Source organism: Alligator mississippiensis, chromosome 10 (genome assembly GCF_030867095.1).
Source record: "Alligator mississippiensis isolate rAllMis1 chromosome 10, rAllMis1, whole genome shotgun sequence".
NCBI classification, from domain to species: Eukaryota; Metazoa; Chordata; order Crocodylia; family Alligatoridae; genus Alligator; species Alligator mississippiensis.
The window spans coordinates 2,107,830-2,135,807 of NC_081833.1; the positions used below are offsets into that span (position 1 = coordinate 2,107,830).

The 27,978-nt window shown below is 44.5% G+C and overlaps 2 protein-coding genes across 6 annotated transcripts in view; one reads left to right on the forward strand and one right to left on the reverse strand.

Annotated features, from left to right (window-relative positions):
* Positions 1–18,322, forward strand: part of GIT2 (GIT ArfGAP 2) — a 38,202-nt gene extending 19,880 nt beyond the window's left edge. For 2 of the 5 annotated variants that reach the window (XM_006272809.4, XM_006272810.4), the window contains exons 15-20: positions 470–718; positions 2,793–2,882; positions 6,333–6,415; positions 6,539–6,727; positions 12,344–12,407; positions 14,040–18,322. In XM_006272809.4, coding sequence (XP_006272871.1) covers positions 470–718; positions 2,793–2,882; positions 6,333–6,415; positions 6,539–6,727; positions 12,344–12,407; positions 14,040–14,252 — 888 coding nt within the window. In that variant the 3' untranslated portion in view covers positions 14,253–18,322. The remainder of the gene's footprint in view (positions 1–469; positions 719–2,792; positions 2,883–6,332; positions 6,416–6,538; positions 6,728–12,343; positions 12,408–14,039) is intronic. The other 3 variants (XM_006272811.4, XM_059713339.1, XM_059713340.1) reach the window with 3 other exon arrangements.
* Positions 18,323–19,718: 1,396 nt separating this feature from the next.
* TCHP (trichoplein keratin filament binding) lies at positions 19,719–27,225 on the reverse strand. The gene is made up of 11 exons (XM_059713341.1): positions 26,700–27,225; positions 26,549–26,605; positions 26,341–26,409; positions 25,216–25,389; positions 24,383–24,495; positions 24,009–24,075; positions 23,512–23,684; positions 22,246–22,327; positions 21,841–22,026; positions 21,248–21,391; positions 19,719–20,473 (listed from the first exon to the last, which is right to left on the reverse strand). The coding sequence occupies exons 1-11, from the start codon at positions 27,048–27,050 to the stop codon at positions 20,441–20,443; spliced, it is 1,449 nt and encodes a 482-aa protein (XP_059569324.1). The 5' UTR covers positions 27,051–27,225; the 3' UTR covers positions 19,719–20,440.
* Positions 27,226–27,978: the final 753 nt, after the last annotated feature.

The following is a 27,978-nucleotide window of genomic DNA, read 5'->3' on the forward strand; positions in this document are numbered from 1 at the left end:
TTTTGGCAATTGCAAATTTCCCAAACCTATATTTAAGTCCTCTTTAAATTACTCTAGTGATTTGTTTGTTTGCTAAACTAAAGCACTTTGCTTGTAAATAATGCTGTGTTGTATTTTGTTCAAACAGCCTTTGTGGTAGAGCGGAATTTATGAATAAGCATAGCTACACTGGAAAACAAATGCTTTTAACTGCAACAACTAAATTTAAGATCCAGTTTGACTTGCCTCCTAACTGCATAAGTGATTTGAAATAGACACCTACAAATCTACCAGATCTGGAATATAAACATTTTTTTTGCAGCTTATACCGGGCAAAGTAGATTTCAAAATTTTAAAATTCCATTAAAATTAACTCCAACTCTGCTACTGAATTTATTAGTCAAGCTGACAAGCATGTACTTGTGTAGTTGGTTTGCTTTTGATGCTGGCTGTAGAAAAACCAAGTCCCACTGCTAAACATTTTTTTCAGCTTCAAACGCTACAGAGTGAAAATACAAACCTCAGAAGACAGGCCACAACCAATATATATCAGGTCCAAACTGGTTCTGAATATACAGATCCCACCAACAATTCTTCTTTAAAGCGACGACCATCTGCCCGGGGTAGCAGACCTATGTCTATGTATGAGACTGGATCAGGTCAGAAACCCTACCTCCCTATAGGAGAGGTCACATACCCAGAAGAGAGCATAACAAGACTACAGCCTTTCCCTCCACATGTAAGTAAAATTGCTGATGCTTCTGCACTTCTGTATTGTCAGCTTTTTCTATTCCAACTCTGTGTTTTCCAAAATCCCTAGATTGCTTCTTAATAAAGTTAATCAGTAAGAATTGTCACTGTTTGCTGTATTAACATGTCTGCAGGAGCTTGATGTTTTGAAATGTTAAAGCTGTAGCATAATTCTCTGATATGTAAACTGGAGCTTTTGGCTTCTGCTCAGCTGTTTCCTTTAACCACAACGTATTGCCAAAATATCCATGCACGAAGGCTTTAAAAGCAGGAGTGAATGGAACATCGCTCCTAAAAGGTAGGTATTGTTTCTGAATTTCTGTTTTCGAGAGATACAGATATGTCCTTATGTGCAGATTTTTAGAGTCCAGAAATAGTAGGAGTTAATTCTGAATGTTGCTTATGAGCAAAAATGGTACCCAAAACTGTCCTTACCTTTTTTTTTCTTTTTGGATACAAGTCTGCTTCTATGGACCTCTCTGCAGTGAAGCCTATAATAGTCTCTTATTTTGAAAACTTATTTTGAGTTTATTTTCAACTCTGGTGTTTGCAACCTAGGCCTCTTAGGGGAGCAAGTCCTTCCCGGTTTTTAATTTTCCTGAAATTTTAAGGGCTAAAATAGCATGGTCAGGTTTGTATAAGACAGACACTGATCCTATCCCTTACGAGGTTGTAGTCCAGACATACAAGACAAAGTGCTCCAATCCTTCAGTACACTTTATCTTTATAATTGCTGTAGATATGGGGGAATATATGACCATTTTCCTTCTAGGTGCGAGTTAACATTTTTCACTTATTGTTAGAGTACTTTTGCACAAACAAGACTCTCAGCGTTCTCTTGCCAGTTATGCAATTAAATCTTTCAAATATATTTTTGAGTTCAAGTTTCTTCCCCGGCTTGAAAAAAAACTACTTGGCATAGATTTAAAGGGAGATGCTCACTGCCAGCAGTAGGGTGGCCATCATAGAGGACAGTCTGGTTGTCCTCTGTCCCCTTTTGATATGAAACCCGACGCCTTTTTCTCTTCAAGAGAAAAATAGAGGATGGGAAGGCATTGGGTTTTGTATCAGTAGAGGACAGAGTACCAGAAAACTGGAATGTCCTCTATGATGGCCACCCTAGCCAGCAGTAGTCACAAATGTCTGTATTTTGGCAAGACGTATCACTTTTGTCAGATGACACTGAACCCCCCCAGGCAGTAACACACAAGCTTGGATGTTTTTTCACTCAGGTTAACAAATATGGAACTCTTCCAATTGTTTGGACAAGTTAAGTGCATTTGAGAAATGTTCAACTAGATGGCAAAAACTATATAGCTGTGGGTGCTAGTGACTTGCTATGGATGGTTTTGATATGCAGCAGTACCTGATAGTGTCAGAACATGCTCATAGACAGCAGTTATTGAAAACAGAGTTTCCTGGGCTCCTGAATTGTGACAAAATTGGTATAGAACTGGCAGTTTTAAGGCAGAGCTTTTTGTGTGAGATTTGGTTGTGCAAATTTTTTTCTTTAAAATCTTTCTACACAACCCTAGTGCAGTATAACCAGTAAGTGAGAGCTTTTGCAGAAGAGGAGGGATTTTGGTTTTTAATATATTCACTGCTCTGTGAAGTTCTGCGCTCTGGAGGTCAACACCCTTTTAATTTTAACATCAGAACTGGCTTAAGAACAATTGTTTTGCAGGAGTTAAAAGTCCAGCCCAGGTTAATAAGAACATAAGAAGTGCCAGACTGGGTCAGATCAGTGGCCTACCCAGCCCGGTATTCTGCCTCTGACAGTGGCCGAATTGGATGCTCTAGAAGGAGAGCATTGAACTGGATACATCTAGAGTGATCTCTTCGCCATGCATTACACTCACTGGCATCCACCTTTATTGGTGCAGAGATCTCTGAGGAAGCATCTCCAACTGTTCTGTTGCGTTTTCTCAATCATTCCTGCTATGAGTCCCTTCATTAATTATCTGACTTGAAAATGTGCTTCTGTTTTAAAGCTATTTTCAGAGTATTTGTGTTTTTGGGTTTTTTTTAGTTTTCCCGAGTGTTTTTCTCTTTCCCCTTTTTAGATCGGGAGGAGTGCGTTTGTGACCTCCTCTTCATCTCTGCCTTCCTTCCCCTCCACGCTTTCCTGGTCAAGGGATGAAAGCACACGAAGGGTTAAGTACCTTCCAAATTGGTCTTCTACCTGGAGGAGGTGGCAATCTCCCTGGCAGCCTTGTGCCTCTGTCCTTTCCCCTCTTTGCTAACTAGCCCTTCATCCCTGCATGGAGCAACACTTCATCGCTTCTTCAGTTTTTATTTCACATGCTGTGGAGACTCGCCTCACTCTTATCTAACTTCACATCAACTAAAACACCTGTAGCGTTTAACACTGTGCAAAAGTTGCTTCAAATCACTTCTTGCACAAAATGCTATTGGAAATGACCAGAAGAAAATGAGCTAGTTGCTGGTGAGAAGTAATTTAGCAGGCATTTACTGATATTTCATAAGCCAATACATATTTTTCCTTTCTGACTAAAATGCATTGCATGGGGCACAGGTATGCTCAGTGGGTTAGTAAAATGCTCTTAAGCCTGTTTTCTCTAGGGGCTGCCACTTTGCATCCAGTCCAGGTTGGTACTGACTGACAGATTTTTCTTGCAGCTGTTCAGTAGTTTGTTTGACATAAAGTGTGATCTGCTTGCCTGTTTTAGCAAAGAACATGTGATTTGCCCATCAGTTCATTTATTATTAACTAACTCTTGCTGACTGTCTTTACAACAAGGACACGGATTGAATGACTGTGAAGGCAGAGCTCCCTTTTAGCAGTACACTCTGTTCAGGTGTGGGTTGAATAGTGATGCTTCCTGAAAGTAAACAAGCCTTTGGTCTCCAGGGCCTTGTTAGTTCCTAAATTGATTTTAAAAAGTCAATGCATTACTAGGCAATATTAATAGCACTATAAACCATATGGTGTCCCCAAAGACACCTCTGTTTGCATTGTTGCTTTTCATAAACTAACAGCTTTAGTTCTGGGCCAGGAGTCTGTAGGATTCATGGAAGCACCCTGCACCTTTTTATGAAAACATTGAAATGGGAAACAGATATACTCTTTCTTCATCTAACTTTTCCCTTGCAATCTTTCAAGCCAGCACAATTAATAGAAGTACAGCATGAAATCCCATTTTACAGAACTGCAAATTAGGTAGATAGTCTTTTAGTATGCTGAGGTGACCAAACTGGTCATGACTGAGTATTTCCACTAGACTTTACATTTTTATGGGATTTTAGAAATGGTTATAAGCTGTATGTCGAAAGAACCTGAAACCTATTGGTATACATGCAGAACAGTCTCTCCGAACCTATTCCAAATACAAAATAGTGTTTCCTGTAATTGCTGCAGAAGAGCTTCACTTCTAACAAATAGATCCACACTATACACGGGTTCTTTAAGTACATTTTAGCATAATGAGTTTATAATTTGAAGAACTAATCTCTTGCATTGCTTTTTGTTCATATTGAACCTTATGTTCATATTGAACCATATTTGTGCCTTATGTGTACAAAATGAGAGCTGAACCACTTTGGGTTATAACCATGAATAAACTGCAGATTCTTTTCCATAGCTTGGCCATCCACAGTTACAGAACGTCCTCAGTGGATCTACCAGTCATCACTAGAAACTCCTTTGCACACTCATAGTATTCTTATACTTTTATGGTCAGTTTCTTACAACTTTGGGTATCTGGATCCGCTTCGTAGTATTGAGTGTTAGAGGTTTAAACTTTGTGGGTTTGGGGGAGGGGGTTGGTTGGTTGTTTTAGTTTTTTTCTCTTTGTTTTTTCAGTGTTAAAGCAGAACTCTTGGGGGAGAATTTTAGGTGAAAAGCTTTCATTGATCATTTAAAATTCAGCTGTTTTTGGAGATCTCTCTTTAAAGACTTTTTCTCCCTCTTAGTCCAACCCTTCCATATGTCTGACATAGCAGTGAAATTGCAGTCCTGTATTTAACATTTCATCTGTCATCTTCAGCAAGTATTGTTGTATCTCACCCAGCTTTATTACTTCTCAGTTGGGCTCCGGGAGAACAGACCTTTGGAAATTCGTTCTGAATAGCTATGCATGGTTATTGAAGCCAAGAGTCCCATGAACTCACTTTGCTGTTTTAGTAAAGATTGGTGGGAACATGACTTGACTGGGAGTGGGAAGAACACTGTTAGGTGAGCAGTACAATCTCAGAGCAGTTTTGGGATCAGTTTTGCCTTGATTCAGGATCTACACGCCGCAGTAAAAGACAGAGCATCATAGTGATATTACCATGGCATGTTCAGAATTTGGACAGTTGCAGTTGTCTGTCCACTGAGGAAATATATATTAACATGGATTAGTCTGGCTTGGGCATCACTGGGAGAAGTTTAATTAATAACATCATGACAGGCTTAATTAATAAAGAACCCTGGGACTGACTTAGAAGAAAATTAAAATCTTGTTTTGGGATAGGCAGAGAGCTTGAATATAATGTTTTTGCTTGCATTGGCATTATGTTCCTCAATCTCTTGTGTTTCTGGGAATTTTTTTTAACTTCTTTTTTCAAACTAGATATGGATATGAAATTCTGGTTGTTGTTTGCCCTAAGTATAAAAGGCACAGGAAGGACTGATTAGGTTACAGAGATGGGAGTACACCATTGTTTTGTATATGATTCTGTGTATTTTTTCATGAATAATCTTGAGTGTAGAAGTCCACATGGTATAGAATCTGCAGGAAGAAAAAATTTAAGTCAGAAAAATACTAGTAAGTGAGTTTGTACTTTAGCCATCTGTTAAGGGACATGGGGCATACTGAGTATGCTAGAATGAGGAAGGCTGAAAGCAACACTGGGTGATGGTCCCTCCTTGTGCTTGATTCAGTTATGCTGCACTGGGAGGCATAAAACTTACAGCTATCTGGGAATTGTCAGGTAATTCCACTCTTCGGGGTTTCTGCAAAAGTGCATTGCCTCAGTCGCTTAAAACTGCATGGACCTCATATTTCAGGCATGATCCCAAGATCATTATGTGGTGTCCCTTTATGAATGTCACAGCAATTGGGACAGTCCTCCTGAGCAATGGCAGTGGGGAAGTACACCAGTGCCTAAATGGTAGGAATGCAGGACTGCGTCAGACTCCACAGAAATCCATGCCTCGCAGGCTTTCACAAAACTTCTCAGCTTATAACAGCTGGAGAACAATAATACACTGAGCTATAGAATGTACTTTGGGGAGAGGACATACCTAACTAGGGAAACGTTTTTTTTTTCAGTGGTAGAGGAAAATCTTTAGTACTCAGGTAACTTCTGCATAGCTGCTGCTGCGTGATCCTCTAAACTCACGTGATGTAAGTTGGTTATTGGTGAGGGACATGAACACGCCCAGTCTCAAAGATATCCGCTTAAAATGCATGAATGAGTGCAGCCTAGCATAGGACAATAGTTTGTGGCTATGAAAGGTTCATCATATAAAACAACAAAAATATTGATGCAGGACATGATTGAAATCATGAAGAGAACAAACCAGTTCACCTGGCATGTTCCTGGGAAGGATCTGAAATTTTATGCACAATACTTAAATTAATCTTTATTTGTTGCAGGCATCAAAATTAGAGAAACAGAATAGCATGCCTGAAAGTGACTATGATAACCCCACCCCCAGTCTGGAGCTGGATGAACCAGGGTATGTATGTTTAAGTACGCAAGTTTATCTTTGTGTCTGGACAGTGGTAGAAGTGTCAAAGCCTTACTTAAGCACTAACAGTGTTCGATAGCCCAATGACAACTGTAATGTTCTCTTTTCTAGGTCAGGTAGAAAAGGAAGGCAGAGAAGTGTCATTTGGCAGGGGGAAGGGTCTATCCCTGAGAACACCGACACAGACGCAGCCCCAAGCTCCACCCTGCCCAGCACAGAAGATGTTATTCGAAAAACTGAACAGATCACTAAGAACATCCAGGAGCTGTTACGAGCAGCACAAGAAAATAAGCATGACAGGTAAGGAGAGGCCTCTAAGTGCTCTGACTCCTCCAAGTGAAAGTGCCTTTTGAAAGGTTAAATATGGGATGCTGAAATACCTTTGCACTTGGAGACGATGACTTTGTGTAAATGAGCCCTTTTTGGGCCCTAGAGGATTGGAACAGCTGGCAGCACTGGGGCAGTTGACACAGCATGGAGGAACATCTTTCTAGCATGCTCTTTCCATCTGGACCAACAAACCCTGACCTGCTTTCCTAGACATCTGATAGGGACCCCAGAGAAATGTACTAGGTTTAGGTTTGGCTTGGTTTGGTTTGGAGCAGTAACACCTCCCATTCTGCATGCCACAGAGGAGGTAGTAGTCAAGGCGTGGAGAGCATTGAGTAGGGTTCCCCTGGGAGTCCTTTGGCCAAAAGTGTAGAAGTCAAGGGAGTGCTCTGGAAATCTTGGGATTAGTGTGATGTACCCATTTGTGCTCAGTCCCAGTAGTGTTTGTAGTCCAGCGTGTGAGAATAACCGAGTCTAACCTCTAAAAGATCTATAGAGGTTTCAGCCCTCAAACTGCAACACTAGACTTGATTCTGCGTGTATTTTGTTCTTTTTCTCTGGCCTGCTATGCAGGCAGCAGCCTTGATTTGTTTTATAAAGCTGTAGATAAGTCAGTAGCCAAAGCTGTTTTGAATTATTAGACGGGAGCAAATAAATAAATAAATGAGCTTTTCTCAAGCATGCCAGTGCTAAGAATCCAGATGGCAAGTTCGCCTGCACATCAGCTTGTGCTCAGCCTCAATGCACCTATGCTGTCTGTGCTTAATGTGACCAAAAACACTGCTAAATTTCCAGGTCTTGTCAGTGGCAGAACTTTGGGGTACATAAACTAAGTATTTTTCCAAAGTACCTTTTTGCCAGCCTAGACCTAACAGTTTTAATGCATGTGAGTGCATTCTCTGTTAGCTGTGGGTGATCCTGGGCTCCAGGAGAGCCTTTCTGCTGTCAGCATCCATATTGGGGTACAGTTACTGTCTCAACTGAAGCACCAAACACCACTTCATCTATAAAGACAACCAACAGCCTTTTGTTAAATCTCACAGCTCATAGGCTGACTGCTGTATAAGTGAGTGAATGCATGGCAGCTCACTTCCTGCCTATATGAGCGAGTGAGCAATGAGTGAGTGCCAGCTCACTTCCTGCCTGTACAAAAATGGGCAACAAAATGCTCTTCGAGTCCTCTTCTATTTCCTTCTAGCCTGCTTCTCTTCCTTGAACCTTCCTTTGGCTAGGAGGGTGTTGCACACTTATCTCCTTTGGGATCCTGAGTGGAGATGTCAGTGCATTTTCTCACTTCCACTAACATGTCTTGTCACTTACTTCTCCAGGTTCATATAAAGGGAGGTGCAGAAAGAGAAGTATGAGGTCAGAGGATTTGGTTATTTGTGTATTTTACCAGAAACAATATTTGAGACAAAACAAAAGCACCTGAAGCACAGAGTTCTTTCTGCCAAATTAAATGAAGATACATTTCATAAAGAATGTTTTTCTTCCCCTCTCAGTTTTTTTTCCTCTGCTTCAAATGGGGTGCATTGTTTACCAGTACATAAGTGAACCTTATGTTTCCTGTAAATGAGTAGTTCTTTCATGAACAGAAATGCAAATACTGTTGTTTCCCCACTGTATGGCTTTTTCCCTTATAGTGCACTAAATAGTGACACCTCTGCAGTAGAGGAAGCCAAGCAACTTGAGAAAAACAATGGAACAAACGTATTAATCTTTGTTTTGGTTCAAACAAAGGTGCTTAGAAACCTCCCATTGCAACTATACTGCCCTTGAGTTGAGCGTGTTAGAGCTGTAACAAGATGGCTTGCACGCTTGTGTTTGGAAGGCTATGGATAAAACTGACTTGCTGTATAGATAAGCTGAACACAAATGTTAATATTCTTGCATTGTCTTAATGAAACTCCTTTCTTTTCTCATTATTTTCTATTCTGTTCCTTTTCCTGTGCTCATCCGACTAAACAGACCATTAGAGCGTGCAAGCACGCTCAGGCTCAGACACAGCCTCGGCTGTTTCAGTACACTGGTTCCTTGGGCTGAGAGAGCGCCCCTGCAGCCTTTGACCATCCAGCAGCCTGATCCTACCTCCTGGTACTCTGGCCTCTGTCCCTGCCTTCCAGGCACAGTGTCCTTTTCTCTTTCTCTCTCCTGCCTTTTCCTCTTCACGCACATTCACACAGGGGTTTGTTAGAGGTTATGCATGAAAGAATTTAAAGAAAACAGGAACTAAAGATGATGGGCCCAATACTTTGCCTGTTGAATTTCGTAGCATCTTGTAGTGGGAGCAGAACCGGGGCCTCGGAATGCAGCTGTTTTGGGGTGCAGAGATTCCTTTCTGATCAGTGTCTGCCAAGATCATTCGAATGTGATTATTGATGCCAGCAACTATGCGTTGGTGCAGAACTAGCAAGATTTATGTAGGTCAGGGCTGCCCAGCTGGCAGCCCGTAAACAAGTTAGCATAACAGCCCAGAAACAGTTGGCCCACGCAGCTGGGAAGAGCCCAGGGGTCTGCATGCAGCCCCCCAGAGGGACTGCCCCCCAACAATATGTAGCCATGCAGTGTGCAAGCTGGGGCCTGCACACAGGCACCCCACCCCGTGCAGCCCACAGCTGGTCCCAAGTTAAACAGGTCTGATGCAGTCCATAACGGTGCACACACCTCATTTTGCATGTTTTCAAGCTGCTAGTTATAATTAATATTTAAAACAAGAGCCTAGTTCTTATGTCTTGGATGGATGCCCACCAAAACTATACTTTAGGTTTAAAAATGTATCTAATGATTCTGCCAGTATCTTCCAAACCTGACCAAAATACTGGCCATTCTTTAAGTCTACTGCAAATGAAATGTGAAAGCTTTAAGTGAAACAATGTTTATGGGCTGTAAAAGAAACAATGTTTATGGGCTGTAAAATTTCTCCAGGTGTTATCTCCAGATAGCATGGCCAGTCATAAATACCAAAATGGGAGGCAGGTTTACCTGGAAGGTCTCTTGTACTTTTCTGCAATAGAGGAGATACTCTTCCACCCCCAAATGCCATACCCAAATTATGCTAACCTGGAAATGGATTTCCTAGTCTTTCCGTAAATCTACACAGGTTTTAGGGAGCTAGTTACGTTACCCCATGACCTAAAGGACCTTTCATATCTTGGTTAGCTGTCTTAAAATAGCAACTACAAATCTAGTGACAAGTACTTAAATTTTGAATGTCCTACATCAATAGAGACATTCCTCAAATACCTATTGAAAACATTGATGCAATAAGCCTAAGAGCTAAGGAATATGCAGCTAACTGTCATATCTCTTAATTTTTGCTTTCTGACATGTAGATGACTACTGTGGCCTGTTACTATGCTCTGCACAGGAAAATTCATTCTGTAATTTTTATTTTGGTCTTTTCTGAGTTTCTTTACTGTTCAGTCTAGCTCTCGGAGAATGAGTTGGCATTATCCTGCTTTCTAACAGCAGGAATTGCTGCAATGAAATTCTGATAAAAAGCTTGTAATGATGAGAAGTCACACTTTCTGTGGAAGAACTTGTAGGAACGTGGCACACACCAAGGTGTCCCCCTTTGTAGCAACTTTCCTGCATAACCCAAATGACCCCTGCGTGTGTTGCTTTCCTTTTCAGTGCATTTGTAACTCACATGGTTTTGGTATTGCAACTTAACTGCATAAAATGATTGACTGATTTGAGCCTGAAATGGCAGTGATTTTTAGTATATATATAGATTACGGCAAAAAAAAAATCTCTTGAATGATACTGCTTGATCAACTAATGTAAAAACACTAGCTTGAAGCACATGCTACATTAATTATCCTATCAATCACCAAATAAATTACAGTTTTTGAAAGCATATAAAGCTTTAAATTTAGCTTTCCATCAAGTCTCCTTCTCTGGCTTCAGATAACCATTAGTCAGAAGCTTTGAACAGAGATTAAATATTGATTTTTAAATGTTTTGTTCATTGCATAATTAATGAGACAACAGTAGCTAAACGGATTATTAAAATTGTGATCAATGGTTACCATTTATACTGTAATTCAGTTGAATAATTGAAATTTAGATAATACTTTCTGCACTATAAAAGTAAATGTTAACAGTGCTGAGATAGATGCATGCATTTACAAGCTGCTGTCTTGGTGATTTTGTGTATTGTGCATTTACTGTGTGTCAAAATTCATCAGGTCAGGCATTTTCCATTTTTGTTTTGTTTTTCAGTTTATCTGATGATGTTTTACTGTCTTAAAGCCTATATTTAAAAAAAAAAAGCAAGGTGTTCAATCTTTATTAGGATAGGTTTCAGAGAAGCTCTTTGAATAGCTAGTTTTTTACTTATGTCATGAAAAAAATTGTAAGTAATATTGCATTGTGAACCTAGGGCTTGAATCTTCCACCGTGTTCAAGTTCCTGAAATATAGTCAGTGTGAAAAGTTGATGGGTCATCCTCCCTTATTTTGCTTCTTTTTTGTGACTTGCTCTTAAAGCTAAGAGAACACCACGTAATAAATGTGTTAACATTTTTCAAGGACTTCAGCAGGATGCAATAAGATCATGCTTAGGTGCCTAATATGTGGAATAGGTTCTAGCCCCTAATGTTCATGATGGACTGACTGGTATGGAAATAAATGTTCTCTGAACTGAAATATTTCCTTGGTTAGCATCCTCATTGCAAACTTAAGTATACAACAAGGGGAAGAACAGCTAGAAAGTGCAGGTGAGCTGAGGTTGCATGCGTCATTTCTCATCCTCTCGGGCTCAGTTCAAGTATACTATCCAGTTTCCAGGCTTTTGATCTTGTGTGTGTGAATTCAAAGCTTGGGGTGAAGAGCGTTTGAAAATAGTTTTCTGCAGGTTCCACATAAAGCTAAATGATTAATCTGTTTTGAAGAAATTCTTAACTTCAGCACTAGCTGTGGAAAATCAAGTGTAGGAAAGCAGACTGCGCTGCTATGTCAGTGTGGACAAGACAGCCTCATCAGTCTCTTCTCTCATTTCCCATCCCAAACTGTTGACAAAATATTTTATGTGAAGGCTTCAAAACTGAAACGTGTAAATGTTATGAAGGAGCAGTTTCAAAGGTCTAAGTCTACATAGATCTTTAGTAACTGAAGTACTTTTTTTTGGCTTAAAAAAAATTGGTTTCTTAGCGCCTTGGGTTGTATAGAAAGTTCCTTTTGTTAAATCCATATGCTGTCAGCCCAGCAAACTGTCACGCACTTTTCATGATGTTTCCAGGTAAAATACCCCTCAGACTTCAGAATCTCTCATTTTTATTTTGTATCTGCAATTATATTCTCAACATTTATTGTACACACACTTACACATGTGTAATGCAGTAAGCCCCCTCCCCCACACACTCTTACTCTTTAATATTGCATTTTGAATAAGTGATAACTCTCTCTAGAACATGTTGTGTGATGTGGTCTGTCGTTGGGAGGCTATGCCAAGAAAATGTTGAAAGATGATGCGCCTTTCTTTTAACTGGTTGGTTTGTGGAGAAGTGACTACTAACTAGTTAAAATTTAAAGGAAGTTGTAGGAGAGGTGTTGCTTCTGAATAATCTGTTGCATCTTCTTGCAGCTATATACCATGCTCAGAAAGAATACACGTGGCAGTAACAGAAATGGCAGCTTTGTTCCCAAAAGTAAGTATTTTTTAGTGCTTCCACAATGCTAATATTTCTCAAATGTCTTTTGTGCTCAATCTCACTAATCACTACGTTGTGTAGAAATGGAACCTTTGGGGGGAAAAAAGCTGATACGTGGAATGAATTAAATGTTTCTGCTGGGACAGGAGTCATCTTTGCATTGATTTGGTTCAAGAAATCTATAAAGAATTTTAAATTCCTTATTGCTCATAGTAGCTTTAGCTCCTTTTCACTACAGTGGTTCCTCCGTTGCTGTAGACTCTCTGCTGGGAACAAAAAGCAAAGGAGGAAGATAGGAGGGAGAAATGTACTTTCAACAAGACTGGTACCTTTGGTCATCTCTGACTCCTTTCTCTGTATCAGCTTGCCAGCTGTGTGGAGTTAACTGATGATGAATCAGGACTTACAAGTTGGTTGAGCTGGAACATTTGAAAATAATAAATAAAAAACAAAAAAGGTGTGCTGTTCCCTAACGCCTGAGGGCACTTGCACCTAGCTTAAACAGCCACGTGGCTGTACCAGAATTGTGCCTTGACTGGTCGGTCATCTTGGGGTTCCTGCAGACACATCCATCACTCAGCTACTCCTGAATCTTGTAATAGGCAACTTTCTGGGTGCTCATACTTGTCTACCTCCGTGAATTCTAACAGGTCATCTTTCTGCCAGTGGTTTTCAGGGGCTGATCATACCCATACCTAACCTTGAAACAAATTTGTTAAAAATCATCTCCTATCTCAACCCATGTTAATTTAATACAGTTTTGGAATCAGTTTTCCTAGAGTAGATGTGGGTGCATGCCCGTTTCCAAAAAACTGTTCTGGAGTTTCCTTTGTGCTCCTGGACTGGTTTGAAAATGGCACGCAAAAACTTGCTGAATGCTGGAAAAGGAATCATGGCAATATTTTTGTTCGATTTAATCTGCCAACTCTCAGGGTTTCAGTGGCTTTTAGAAGGCATTCCACAGCACATGGCAAGAGATCCCAACATGCAGAGAGCCTTGCAATGGGACATTGATCTGCAGGGAATCTGTCCAGAATGTGCCCTCCAGAAAGGATAGGCTAGCCTTGAATAGCAGTGCAGCGGGGATGCACTGCTGCTGGAGTACTGTAAAAGAGCATTATACCTCACAAGGATGGATGAGCATTTTGGAGGGTGGCTGCCCTCCTCAAGCCCAGTCTGCTACTCTGAATTTTTAAAAGAAATTATAAGTGGAGGGAGAAAGTAACAACACTGAGGAAAAATGCAAGAGAATGGTTGCTTGCAGCAGAGAGATGCAGCAGTTCATAGGAGGAGCGGGGGTAATGGACAGGTTGTATCTAGACTTCAGCTGAAAGAGGGCTCTTCCCCCTCAGAGCAAAGATGCAGTGTGCCTCAGGGAGTAAGAATGAAACTGCCAGCTCCTAGGACCAGCCAAGCCAAGAGAGAGCAAGAACTCCCTTCCCCTGCCATGAGCTACCCCAGGAGCCCTTCCCTTCTAGACTTTGTGGGGGGGAAAGGTACCAATGCAGGCTCTCCTGTCACAGTACTGAAGAGCATTTGCAGACAGCCGCCTGATTTCCAAGTGGCCCCAAAACAATTAGCATCCTTGCTCGCTGGCCTACTCAGGTTTGTTTGCTTTTTCCTTCACAGAAACCCAGATCTGAGCTGGTGAGGACTTCCCTACGCCTGCTGACATCTAGTGCCTACAGACTCCAGTCAGAATGCAAAAAAACCCTTCCTGTGGAGCCCTGCCCTACCACGGACATCCAGCTGGTCACTCAGCAAGTTATTCAGTGTGCATATGACATTGCTAAGGCTGCTAAGCAACTGGTTACCATCACAACCAAAGAGAACAACAACTGAGGCCGGTTGGGTTTTTTAGTCTTGCTTTTATAAAGGTTGGATTTAAAATTTAGACATGTAACTATTCAGATTTTTACAAGAAAATTAAGGGGGGCAAGAAACTTTTTTTAAAAGCTCAGTATTATTTTTGCATGTTTTCTAACAGAATTTTCACTGATTAATTTAACCCACTGCCTTATTTTTGTGCCTGTGTTGCCAGTTTAGTTATAGATTATAGTATGTTGCATATAGCTGTCAAGCCAATATAACAAACCAATGTTGTATCACAAGTTCTTATAGGAGATTCCTGGTGGCCATATTCTGCTTTCAGATATTGCGCGCACAGCTTCCATCAAAGTCAAATGCACATATCAGAGGGCAGAATCTCGCCTTCGCTCTGTACATCCTGGAGCTTGGTCTGCAGGGGGAATCCCATGGAATACCTTGCTCTGTTTCATAGTAGCTAGGGTCAGGAGGGACCTGAACAGATCATCTAGCCTGACCCCTGCCACAGGCAGGAATGGATGCTGGGTTCCCAAGACCCCAGACAGGTGATCATCCAACCTCCTCTTGAATATGCCCAAGGTAGGGGCGAGGACCACTTCCCCAGGAAGTTGGTTCCAGATTTTGGCCACCCTAACTGTAAAATATTGCCTTCTGATCTCTAACCTAAACCTATTCTCCATCAGCTTATGACCATTGTTCCTTGTCACCCCGGGTGGTGCTGGGGAGAAAAGGGCTCTGCCTATTTGCTGTTGATCCCCCCTGATGAGCTTGTAGGCAGCCCCCAGGTCCCCCTCAGCCTCCTCTTGCTGAGGCTGAACAGGTTCAGGTCCCCCAGTCTCTCCTCGCAGGGCCTGTCCTGCTGCCCTCTCACCAAGCGGGTGGCCCTCCTCTGCACCCTCTCCAGGCTGGCCACATCCCTCCTGAAGTGCGGCGCCCAGTACTGGATGCAGTTAGTAGAGCAGTGGACTATGGAGGCGCCAGGAATGTAACTGTTGGACAGTAGGATGAAATTTTATAGTCTTCCTGATAATGGAATACAAAGGTTATATTACCTGTTCCCATATGAACTGTTGTGCAATAATATTTTTCCTTAGTTTGCTAAAACTATAGTTGTGGGCATCCAAGCTTATATTAAATGGTAACTATACAAGGTCTTTGTCACTTTATCTATTTTGGAAGGAAGCATGAAATGTAGTAGTTATTTCTTTTAGTTGTCACTATACCATTAGTTTTTACATTTGATGTTACTTTTAGAAAGGGCATTAGTGGTTAAAACATGCCGTTATTTTTATCTCTGATATAAGTGACTCATTCTGAAATTTCCCACAGAACGTATTCTCGCTCAGTATCATCTTCAAGCAATATCTTGTTTGCAGCAGGTTTTTTTTAATCTTTTAGAGGTGTCATTTCACTAAAGAGTTGTGATTCTTTTTTTTTTAACGGAAGATGAGAAAGAAGGCTACTTCTAAGGTAGTCTGGCAGTGCACCACATCTGCATTGAAATGTGTACTGAGAAGACACCTCATGAAAGTTTCCCAAACTCTGTGGACAGTATCCAGAAGGACCTGTACAGGAAGGGCCACACCCCACCATATGCTAATCCAACCACTTTAATGTGTGCGCCATTCAAATTCTAGTACTTTTTTCACTCTCAAATTTTTACCTTTGGTCTTTAAAAATGTGAAGTCCCTGTTTCCAAAGGCGGCAGGTACTTTTGGAGCTCATTGAAAATCCATGGCAGGTAGGCTGCTAAGTCACCTTTGGAAAATAGGAGTTTAGGTTCCTGTGTTAGGCTACCTGAAAATGTCCTCTCCGTGCTCCTCCCCCATCTTGACAAAATTGACCTCTTTTTGGTAGTCTCTCAAAGCACTTTTCTATTTAATGCAAATCTATGAAAAAGAAATTAAGGCTTCATGTTCGGACTAAAAAACCGTATTCAGTTTATGTGTAAACCATTTTTACATACAAGTCTGTCCTAAAATATCCCCCCGAGATGCGAACATCCTTCTGTGCTTCAACTCGGACGGAATTTCCAGGAGTGACTGTTGTGGGACTCAGACACCTGTGCAATACTAACGTCTGCAATAGGGCTCCGCGTCTCAGTGAGGATGAAATCTGGTCTTTGCTAACAATCACGTGAAGTTGTGAGACTGAATTTGCCTTTCCTCGCTTCCCTGGAGCTAGACAGACGGGTAGGGCTGAGAAGAAAAAGGAGCTAGCTTTATTTTTAGTACTGAAGTAACATGGACTCTGAATGCCAAGAGGGAGCAGATTATGTTATAGTTAGCTGCTCTTCAAACCAGGATCACAGTTAATATAGGTATTTTCCTCACACCGTGTTAGAACATGAGAGTGAGATTTTTATAAAAGTCCTACATATTTTTTTATATTTGAATATGTATAAAACCATGGGGAAACTTGTGAACTGCAAAGGCATGGATTTTCCCACCTGGCCGATCAGCTTACCTTGTTAAAAAGTAATGGGACAATGCAGTTTCCTTTGAACGCCCCCAAAACTGTTGGACCATACACTTGTCGTACGTTGTCCAGTCAGTTACTGCTTAAGCATTGTAATGTAATGGGTATTACTGGTCAAGAGTCATCCTCTAATGGTTTGTCCAGATAAATACATGCTGGATCTGGTCTTCACAGAAATGTTTGGTTTGGAAATGCCAGATTGTAGGAGGCTGTCTGCTGTTCTGTAAACAGATCTGCAGTATTGTTTGCTACATCACTTGGGGCTTTTTGGTGAAAATTTTACTTTGTTCAGGTTAACAAATTAGCCCTTCAGATTCCTTCCTTATAAAATTATCATGTGTTTATATGTATATATAAACACTGACTAAGTGCCATAATGTTGGATGCTGATGTTATGTTGTAATTGCCTTTTTAAAGTATAGTACTATTTCGGGGTGAGAAGGAAAAACAAGTAGGATAATCCTATTGCAGTTTCACCCTCACCATACATGGTTGTATTTTTGCCTTCCCCTCTCCTGCACCATAGGACTGTTTCTGGGACACAAAAAGGCATATAGACAGACTGAGATTAGTGCTGAAAGCAGATATTTATAACAAGTATTCTTCAAATGAAACCACTTATTTGTAAGGTATTGTATGAAATGAGATAACGTCCTTCAAGAACCTCCTCTGAACCAGCCTAAAAGAAATGTGCAGCGTGACATTTGTTCGTGGCCATTGGGGCATTGCTACATGTGGTTTTTACATATCCTGCGTGGGAAGTCGAGCAGTGTAACAACACTTCCTGAAGTAGATCGTTAGGATATGGATTGTTCAAAGTTTTGCTCTGTGCCAAAATGTAAAAAAAGCCTTTAAATCGTATGAATGACGGCACATCCTCCCTCGGCATTGCTAGTGGTAGGATTTACAAACATCCAGTTCATCAGCCTCTTGGTGTGATGAACTTCCACAAGTCTACTCAAGTGTATCCCACTTCATATGCTAGAGCCGGATTCTTTTATTAAACGTCAAACACCAGTTTTATGGTCCTGTTGGTAAACTGCACCTTCTCTAAACAGTCCTCTCTCCCTTCTGCGTTGTCAGGGTAGCAGCACATCACTGCACTGAGGTGGTGTACTTTTGGTACAATGTCTGCAGCATTTATAGTACAGTATTTCTCTTCAAGAAACCAATAGGACAGGTGCACTTTATGGAAATGGCACTTTGAGCAAAAGCCGACTCCACTTCGCCAAACCCTTTAGCTCAAGGATGTGTTCATGATCTACTCCACCCATTTTTGGGTTTGCCAAAGAGTAGTAAATTGGGCCCAAAGCTAGTGTAACTGTTAATGCCCCCTAGTCAGGAGGAGTTACAGAAGCTAGAATAGTAGTTGTGCAAAAAAGTTTATTCCTGTGGCTAGATTCCCACTTTCCAAAAAACAAAAAGCAGAAACTGTGTATTTCCTCCCCCAGTGCTCTTATTGAAGTATAACCCTCTCTCCAAATGCTGCACAGGAAAGTCAAAATGCCTTTTTATGGACTTGTATTTATCAGTGTCATTCTGTCTGTACTGTACTCATGACTTAGCCTTTAATGTTTAATGTATAACTATAAAATTATTGTACAAGCTTTTAAGTGTGGTAAAGTCATTTGGGAATATCTGCCTCCTAATTATGCAGTAAACAGACTCTTGCAGTGCCTCCTCAGAACAAATCAGCCAGTTGGAAAGTATACATAAGAAAGGTTACTAACAAGTGCTGATGTTGGTAACCAATATGCTGAGAAACTGCAAGCAACTGGGAGTTTGCTAGTACAGTGCCACTGGCAGACACTTCTAGTGCAGATCTGGCCTCCATCTGATGTCTGAATTCATCTAAGGGTACTACAGTAGCTGCTGTTTCGCTATGGTTGGTTAAGCTGCCTTTGCACACTCATGCTTCAGCATAAGACTAAACATGCAGTATAAGCTTTCACGACTTGGTGTGATGTTTGCCTCATGGAAAGTCCCTGGACTTCCACATGCCAACCTACGCTGATGCTGCCGCTGGTCAGAAACTGAAGAAGCCATGGGATCTTGGCTTGAATTAATTTAAAAAAAACCACCTTAATACTAATAGAGGGGAAGTCTCTACTAGAATACTACAGGATTTGTCTAGTAATGGGTGTATGTAACTAGAGTCTTTTAAATGCTAGGTAGCCTGTTCTGTTAGATGTCTCAAACTGCCTGCATCAAGTTAAAATGGTAGAACTATTTATTTAAAAGTTTCAGCTTAAATACATTACCTGCCACAACAGTGGTATTTACATAAAAGACTAAGAGTTAACTGCTGTTTTAAATGAAGCCAGACACCCTTCTCAGCTGCATAAAGAGTACAGTTTAGGGGACAGTAGCTCTTGATGGTTTTCTTGTTTAAAATATTCATGAGGGCAATGTTAGATTTTCAAGGCAGAGAATGAAATGCTGGTGTTGCTTTCATTTGGGATCAATCCAGCTCATCTGCACTATGCTAGGAATGCTTGCTGTCTACTTGAGAGAAGAGGATGTACAGGCTAAATTGGAGCACTTCAAGTTATTTCCCTACCATATATTGGGTAAGAACTTCTGCCACATCAGGGAAATTAGTTTATTAGTTTTAATAACGATATCCATTGTTATCAGGTGAACACCATGGTGTGAAGAGAGAGTTCAATTAACCAGTATGCTGATCTACAGTCTTGGCATTAATTCTACACCAGCCATAACATGCCTAAGAAAAAATAAGCCTTTTATGGGAGAATCTAGAGTTTTCCTAATAAGTATGCTGTTTGTCCAAGTAGGAGGCAAATTGATTTAATCTAACCATTTGGCAAGAACTACAACAGCGTTCCAGAAACACAAGAATTGTAGTTTAAAGTTACTAGTGACAGTTCACTACCACCACTCAAAGTGGGCAGCAAGCACACCTACTGCAGCAACTGCTCTTCCAAAACCAAGTTAGACACGCAAACTGCAAGTTAAGTGAACAGTAGACATTCAAGACACTAGTTAAAAAACAAAAAAAATTTATTGAAATTTAAAAAAAAAAATAAGTGAGATGGTATATCAGTTCTTACATGCACTTACGGCACTACCCCCTTGTTCCTACTCTTATTTCCAATGCGTGAAGCAGCCCCTGGCAAGAAATAGCTGTGATTCTAGATGCACATTATTTCCCTGGAATAATGCAGAGAATCTGATTCTTAAACTTTCGGCTGTACACAAGAACAGGCATTGGATCCATATCGTCGCCTCAGCTGTCCTGCATTTGTCAAGTACTCTCACTCTTTTATAAAGCCAATGTGTGCTTTTGTTTCCATAACTGTTCCCATCTGAACTGCAGTTGGGGGCTACACTGCATAATTTTGTGGCTCCTACTGAAGTACCTAGAATGTTTCAGAAACATTGGCACACTTAGGATAGCGTTTTCAATGCATGCTCTACCAGCCAAACCCTTCTGCCAGTGAAAATGGACCTTGTCTTCAATGGGGCAGAGTTTGGTCAAAGCCAAGTACTTGAAAACTCCACCCTTCAGTCGTTCTGAACACAGCCCAACACCACTGTGTACTAACCCACCCATTTCAGTACAGAAGTCTCTTGATTCTTGGTCTACAAATGACTGCAAAACAACAAAAACAAAGCCCAAAAACAAAACCTGATGTCCTTTAACAGACAAACAGCCTATTTCAAGTCTGTCAGATGCTCACGCCTCGCAGCAGCAGAGCAGCTGGTCAGGTCCATGCTGTTTTCGGACGAGCATAGGGCTGGAAGAAAAATAAAAAAGGAAGTGACAGGCACTCATATCCCAAATTAAAGGCCTAAGAATGATACTCAGTGTGCCAGCCCCTTTAACTGATGGTGGAGACTGGAGGTTTGTAAAGAAAACTGTTCTCTAAAGGAGAAGAGAGAATCCCTCAGGAAAGGTCACTGTCCTAGTTCTTTTTGGAGAAGTAAGATCCAAGAGCCAGGGAAGCAGCAGTGCTGAGGGTTAAGGGTGAAGTCACTCTATGCCACAGACTATGACCTGTAATGGAATGGGTGTTACGTGGCTCTGGGCACATAAGAAATGTTCTTTTCAGAAAGAGTAAGTCAAAGCCATCTCTTTGGCTTCCATAATGCTGACGTAGTACCCATGCTGCTGGAGCCTTGGACAGCACTGACATGCAGAGCTGCAGCTTTCTGGAGCACTGCATCACCCAAGCCTCGGGCCCCTTAACTAGAATGTGTGGAGGAGCTCTAAAGAACTGATTTAAGATGCAGAGAAGGAGACCAGGCTGTAAGACTGAGCTTTCCCTGTTGATAATCCAAGAGAGCTGCATTACAAGTAGCGTTGTGGAGAGAGCAAGAAGTGTAAGAAACACTGATCCCCATGGAAAGTGGCTCCGGCTCTTCCCAGGAGCTGTGCTTAGACAATTACCAGTGCCAAGCTATTACTTTCAGCAGCAAGTTGACCTCTGCCATCGCCCACTGGGAACCCAGCTGGGGAGGGAAGGGTGTTCTGTGCCAGGCATGCTTGCTCAGACACAGTTCCTCCTTACCCTGTGGCGATACCCTTGCTCCATCATGCGCTTGGCCTCCTGCTGCACCAACTCCTCGTGGCGCTGCTCTGCCAGCCTCTCTTCCTCCTCCTCTGCTCTCTGACGCTCCAGCTCTTCCTGCTCTTGGAGGCGACGCTCTGTGAGCTGAGCATTGTGAGAACACAGGCTGTTAGAGCGCAATCCCGAGCAGGCACAAGCCAGCCAGAGAAGCCACACTGGCACTTCTAGGCAATGCTTTACAGGGGTCAGCACTGCTTCTGTGCAGTGTGCTGCAGCAGACCCTGACTGTCCTTCAGGCCAGGCCCAGAGCAGAGGTGCCTGCCTCAGTCAGACTGATCTTAGTTAATCGCATGCTTTGCTGAGGTGATCTCCTCTGCGAATGCCTGCTGCATTTATTTGGGCTTTAGGACAGCCTCTAACAGCAAGCCTCTGGAAAATGGTAGTAGAAAGTGACAGACACCCTGTCCTGACACCCAGGTGGGTCACTAATGAGGCCCCTTGCCATATGTTTTCTAGATAGCAGTAAAGCAAGCCTAGCTAGCTATAGGCATCCTAAAAGCCTGGCGCACACACTGAGAAAGGCTGGGCTCTACCTGAGCCTCTAGCTCCTGCTTGCGAGCCGTCTTCAGTTCCTTCTCTTCCTCCCTCTCCCGACGAGTCAGCTCCTTTGCCTCCTCCAGCTCTCTGATCAGCTCTTCCCGCTGTTTTACAGATTCCTCTTGGGCACGTCTGTTGAGCTCCATCTTCTCTTGGATCTGGTGCTGTCTGCCTGCAAGGACCTGGATGGGTGGAGTGGGAAACGGGGAAGGCAAGAAACATGGTAAAGAAGTGGAAACGAACCTCAGTGCAGAAAGTCAAGCCCATTCTCCAGCACCCTCTGAGCCAAGAGACAGAAAAGCTCATCCCTAGCACTAGGGCAAATCAGCAGGCCTGACAGAGCCTGAGGCAGAAAGCCAGTGCTTCGGACAAGAGAGCAACCTTGTTAGAGAAGGCATCACCTCGTTCATCAGTCGATCTCTGGCCTTCCTTTCTTTTTCCCATTCTTCCTCTCTCCTTTCCCACACTTGTTTGGCTTCTTCCCTGAGGGGGGTAGAGAGAGCGTGCAAGCAATCCAGCATTGTTGCTTATGATGTAAAACCAACAAAGTCCGTGGGAAAAGACAAGCCTCCCCATGCCCTGGCATGCAGGCAACCCCAAGACTGCCAACTGCTGCAACCTAACACCAGAGCACAGAGCACCCACGTCGTCTCCACTTGTTTCTAAGTGCCTTTTGATTTCAACATTAGCTCTGGCTCCTCAGCTCCTTGATACAAAAACACCACACCTGCATTTTGTGAAGGCTACAACCTCTCTGGTTCACTCACCCACAGAGCGGCATGCCAGACAACAGCCTGCCTGTCCTATGCATTATGTTCAGAGATCTCCTGCCTCACACAGGGCGAGGGACTCAGGGCTCCGCTGAAAAGATTTGGAGTCTGTAATGCTGCTTCTGCACAACTGTGTTTAGCAAGAAAACCCCCTCCCAGCCTGACCCTGGGCAGGAGGAATCATGCAGCCAAAGGAAGAGGAGTTACTGGCTTCACTGGCCTTGCTCACCCAGTGTTCTCCCTGAGCCAAGCTGTGCCCCCCAGTTATACTCCATAAAGCCTTGCTGAGGTCAGTAAGGTGACAGCAGACTCCCCTTAGTCCTCAGTCTCTCCTTAGACAGAGAAAGGGAGAGCGTGCATTGTAAGAAGTCACTTAGGTCACAAAGCTCATTGGCTGCTGATCTGGGATTGTTCAAGAGCCTCTATCACTAGAGCTGGGTGAACACCACGACACTGTCCAAGTGAGATGTGGCCCACCTCCCTACACAGCTGCAGACCAATTACTGTGAAAAACAGGTGCTCACTTTGCACTTATTACCAGAGCTAAAAGTACACACACAAATGACAGAATCTGGTCACAAGCCTGTTGAAAAGCAACCAGCTGGTCTTGGTGCCTTTGTTAAAAGAGCTCCATGTCTTTGGACCCTAATGTCTGTGTCTGCATCCTGACTGAATGGAAAAGGAGACAGAAAAGCCATTTCTTGTATTACACTGAAAAAACTCAATAGCTTCTTTTAAAACTAAATGGAACCAGACAGTAATGCAGTTATGAGCAGACTTCTTCTACCTCCCCTTCCTCACCTACATAAATGTTTCTGGAGATTTTCCAACCAGGGTGACCGACTGTAAAGGATACATTCAGCCCATTTCAACCTGCAGGAGGTGCACTGCACTCACCTAAAAATGGTCTGCAGGTGTGCCTCTCGTTCCCTCTCTAACTGGAGCTGCTCCTCAATGACGCGTTTCATCCATGCCGCATCTGCGATAGCTCGCTCCCGTCTGGCAGACTGGAGGCGCTGGTCCTCATCTTCCTTCTCAAGGAGGGCTAGAAGTATTTGTCTGTCCATCTCCTAGAGACGAGCCAGAAGAACGTATGCACAACAAGTTGTCAAGCCAGCATACAAGTAGATTCCCTACACACACAAACTGCCAGTGTCCCAGCGCCAAGACTGATCACAGACGGGACACTTGCAACATCACATTCTCGCCACCGCTCTGATCTGCTGGTCTTCCAGCTCTGCCACCAGGAGATGGACAGAGCTTGCCGAAATGCTGGACACATGAGAGAGATGCAAACCAAGCAAGTAACGAACATGCAGAAAGAAGAGGGCTTTTCAGCGCACTCAGGACATGGTGGATGTAACAGATATGAGGTAAGAAAGGTCTTCTCTTACCAGTTCCTCTTGTATCTGCTGTGCACGTTGTTTTAATTTGGCGTTATACTGATGTCTCAAAAAGCGACTGGGGGGGAAAAAAAAGAGAGATAAAGCAATCCCAACGCCCCATGTTTTTACTCAGTAACCTTCAAGGATGGGATTGGTGACCAGGGTGCTACCACCTACCAGCGTTTGACAGGACAGAAGGGGATACAGTCCATGCTGCTTTCATACAGCATTTGGGTTTTTTCTACGATATTTAAACTGCTTGCCTTCCCTTTGCATTTACAGCCGGCAGCAGCACCGATGACTCCCCACACAGAGCAAGTGCCGCCCCAGATACAACCCATGCCTGTGTCAGGGCCCCCTGGCACTACACTATCACATCATACCCGAGCTCCAGCTTCTTCCTGCACGCCTCCATTTGTTTCCTTTCTTCCTCTAGCTCTTCTAGCTCCCATTTCTGCTTCAGTAAATTCTCCTGCTCTTTCTTCAGTTTAGTTGCCTGTTAATGAAAGAAACAGCACCTCAGAGCGATTAGGAAAGGGGAATCCATCAAAGGTGCTTGCCACCGTGAAAAAGCAACCGCACTGGCTGAATCAGGATCTGCTACAGAAGACTGGCCAATTCCCTGTACTGCAGCACTTGAGACGGAAACAAAACCCGTTTCTTGGGATCCCCATGAGGAAGCAAGGGAGTGAAACCCAGTGACTCACCTCACTGCGAGCCGCCTTCTCAGGTATTGCCAAATTCCAGCTTTCCACAATTAAAGCAGCACCTCAGAAGGAAGCCTTTGTACCAGCATGTTTTACTGCCAGCAGCAAGATGGGCGCCAGGAATCTCCTCCCAGTTAATCTCCTAGGGCCTACATTAATTTCACCCACACCTTGCCATGCTCTATAGACTATTGGAGAGCTAATTAAGAGCTCTGGCTGGAAAAAGCCTGAAGGCTGCCGCACCTAGCCAGGTGCCTAAAACCAGCCTCCTTTCTCAGATGCGAGCACCAAGAACAGGGCGCCCAGGTATTTCAGGAGGAACAAACAAAAGCCCATCACTGAATCTCACAGTCAGCGCACCCAGAGAGAAGGGAAGACAAGAGGGATGAGGGCGCAACCTGACCTCTTCCCTTCTAGGATTCCTGAGTGGGAACCGGCTCTTCTCCCTCTTCTGGCCTTAAAGATTTGAGTCGCACACAGCTTCAGACCAGGGGAAGCTGAACAGTTACCTCCATCTCCTGCAGCTTCAGTTCTTCCATTTGCTGCAACAACATCTCCGCTCGCTGCTTCTCTTCCAGCCGCCTCTTCTCTTCCTCCCGTTTCATTCGTTCCAGCGCTTCCCTTCGGGCGCGCTCGTATTCGTTTTCAAAACGCTTTTCTTCTTCTCTTTCAGTTGCCTCTTGCTGATTGAACACAACGCATTTAAAGAAATAACTCTGCTGTAATCCAAGGCCAAGTCACGCGTACTTTAGCTAATGACGTTTTATATAAAATCTATTAAGAGACTGGTGTATCAGGCTTTTAATACAAAAAAAAATGCCTGGTTTTTTACTGACTTCAGTCAGATTTGTAGTGGTTTAAAGTTAGTATCAAAACATCACCTACTTCAAAGATCAAAAATACTTCGCTAAAACAGAGCCATGTTATCTTAGACCAACACGGCTACAACCCAAACCCCTGCAGCCACGGTATCTGAAATTCTTCATTATTTGCACGTTCACAGCCAACGTATAGTCAGCTGCCAGGAACGCTTTGCAGCTTACTCTGAAGAATATCTCCACAACCGTTAAGGCTTTAATCTTTATGGTACCCGGTGTCTCGTATCTCCTCGGCTCGACACGAGGGAACAAGTTCTCAGAGCCGTGCATTCGTAGTCGTCTGTTGCAATTAGCCGTCTCGGACGGATGCCTTAGCGCCACGCAAAACCATCCAATACGTTAGTTTTAATACACCGTATCGCTAACTTTATGTTGCGAACAAACCACAACGTAAATTTGGTGTACGGTTTGTTTTTTGGGGGGCCTTTTTTGACGGAGAACTGCTCGTTTGAAATGTCCTGAAGAACAATTCTGGTCACCTCGTGGCCGCGGCAAGGTCATAAATGTATTCGGGATGTAACGAAACGCCCTCGTTTCCTTGGCAACTGGGGACAAGCCAGAATATCTGGGATGTGTTTTGAACCGACAAACCTACCTCCCACACGCGCATGCAAATCCTTACAGGAAAGCAAGAGGCCCCGTGAGGAAGTCAGTGAAAACGAGCAGTCCCAGAAACATAAAAATCACGTCTGCTCCAACGTCTCAAATCACTACGTGGACGCAGGATCCGGACGAGGCGGAGACGTCGCACCGTACCTGCCGCTTGTGCTTCAGCTGGTCGCCCCAGGCGTCGATCACGAGCTTCTTGTGCAGCTCCGACTCCACCTGCGGCAGCGAGCCCGCGGGGCGCCGCCAAAGAAAGGAGAAAGGGAAACCCGCGGTCACAACGCGCCCCCCGCCGCAGGGCGCAAGCGTGGCTGGAGGAAGGGCGGCGCGGGGCGCTGCGCTCGCCCACGGCGGGCACCTCTCGCAGCCGGGCGCTGTTGTCCTTCCAGTGCTGGCGGAGCCGGTCGTCGGCCACCTGCGCGGGGACGAGAGCGGGAGCCGGTGTGAGGCGCGTGGCGCGAGGGATGGGGGGGGAGGGGCGGGGTGGGGGGGGGGGGGGGGGCCCGCACCTTCCTCCGGCGCTCCTCCCGCGCCGAGCACAGGGCCTGGCCGCGCTGCCGCAGCCGCTCGGGCGCCGCCTCGTCCCGCCGCCGCTGCCGCAGCTCCGCCGCCAGCGCCTCGCGCTCCGCCGCCAGCAGCCGCGCCAGCCGCGCGCGCCGCTCCGCCAGCCGCAACGCGCGCTCCTCCCCGCCCGGCGCCCGCTCCGCCCGCCCCGCGCCCCACCGCGCCTGCTGCGCGCTGCACAGCCCCCAGCGCTGCAGGCAGCGCCGGTGCAGCTCCCACTGCTGCCGCCGCCGCGCCTCCTGCTCGCGCCGCCGCGACAGCGCCCGCTCCAGCGCTCGCCCGCCCGCCAGCGCCATGCCTAACGGCCCGCCGCCATGGCAACGCTTCCGGGGTGGGGCGCGGACGGCGTCCGCCGAGGGACACGCTGCCACGCTAACGCTTCCAGGCGCCTTGGCAACGCGGATGGGATGGGGACGACGTCTGCCGAGGGACACAAATGGCAACGCTTCCGGGATGGGATGGGGAGGGACAAGCTTTTGCACAGCCGCTTCCGGGCGGCATGACAGTGCTTCCGGGATGGGGTGGAGACGGGTTCCCTCGAGGGACACATTTCTGCGCCCGCCGCCTCAGGGCGCCGGTGCTTCCGGGCACCATGGCAACGCTTCCGGAATGGGATGGGGACGGGCTCCGCCGAGGGACATACTGCCGCCACCCGCGGAGTCGCCCCACTTGGAACCAGAGCTGGGGTGTGAGGTGCTGAGGCGCCTGGACTAGGCCCGTTTTAAGAGGGCTGATAAAAGTAATCCACAAAAATGGATTTTAATGAAATTTCAAGATAAATTATCATTATTTCTGCACAAAATATACAAACTCAAGATGAATAATAACTGCAGAGCCATATCTATGTATATTTTTGTCATATTGGAACAAGGCCCCTCGTATTGTGCGGCCCTAAACTGTAGCTGAAGTAGCTTCAGCCTAAATCCGGCTTGGGACCCAGAGCAGGGCATCGCGCCTGGGGCACGAGGAGCATCGCGCCTGGGGCACACGGACGCCTCCGCACAGACCTGGCTCCGAGGCAGCCCCGCCACCGCAGCTCCCCGCAAAGGGCCTCGAAGAGCTAGGCGTTGAGCCCGCATCCTCGCCCGCCCCCGGGGCCTGGCTCCTCGCTGGAGGCCGACGCAGGCGCCCCGGTCGACGCCGCCTGCTTGAATCGCAGCGCGTGGATGCCCGCGGCCCTGCCGCCGCCGGACAGCCGTGGTCTGCCTGCGGACGAGCGACGCT

Excerpts from the sequence above, each read along its gene's own strand:
- TCHP (XM_059713341.1), bottom strand. The coding sequence starts at position 27,050 with ATGGCGCTGGCGGGCGGGCGAGCGCTGGAGCGGGCGCTGTCGCGGCGG. Across the intron at positions 26,606-26,699 it reads GGGAGGAGCGCCGGAGGAAG|GTGGCCGACGACCGGCTCCG; the intron begins GTGCGGGCCCCC and ends GTCCCCGCGCAG. Across the intron at positions 25,390-26,340 it reads AGCTGAAGCACAAGCGGCAG|CAAGAGGCAACTGAAAGAGA; the intron begins GTACGGTGCGAC and ends GTGTTCAATCAG.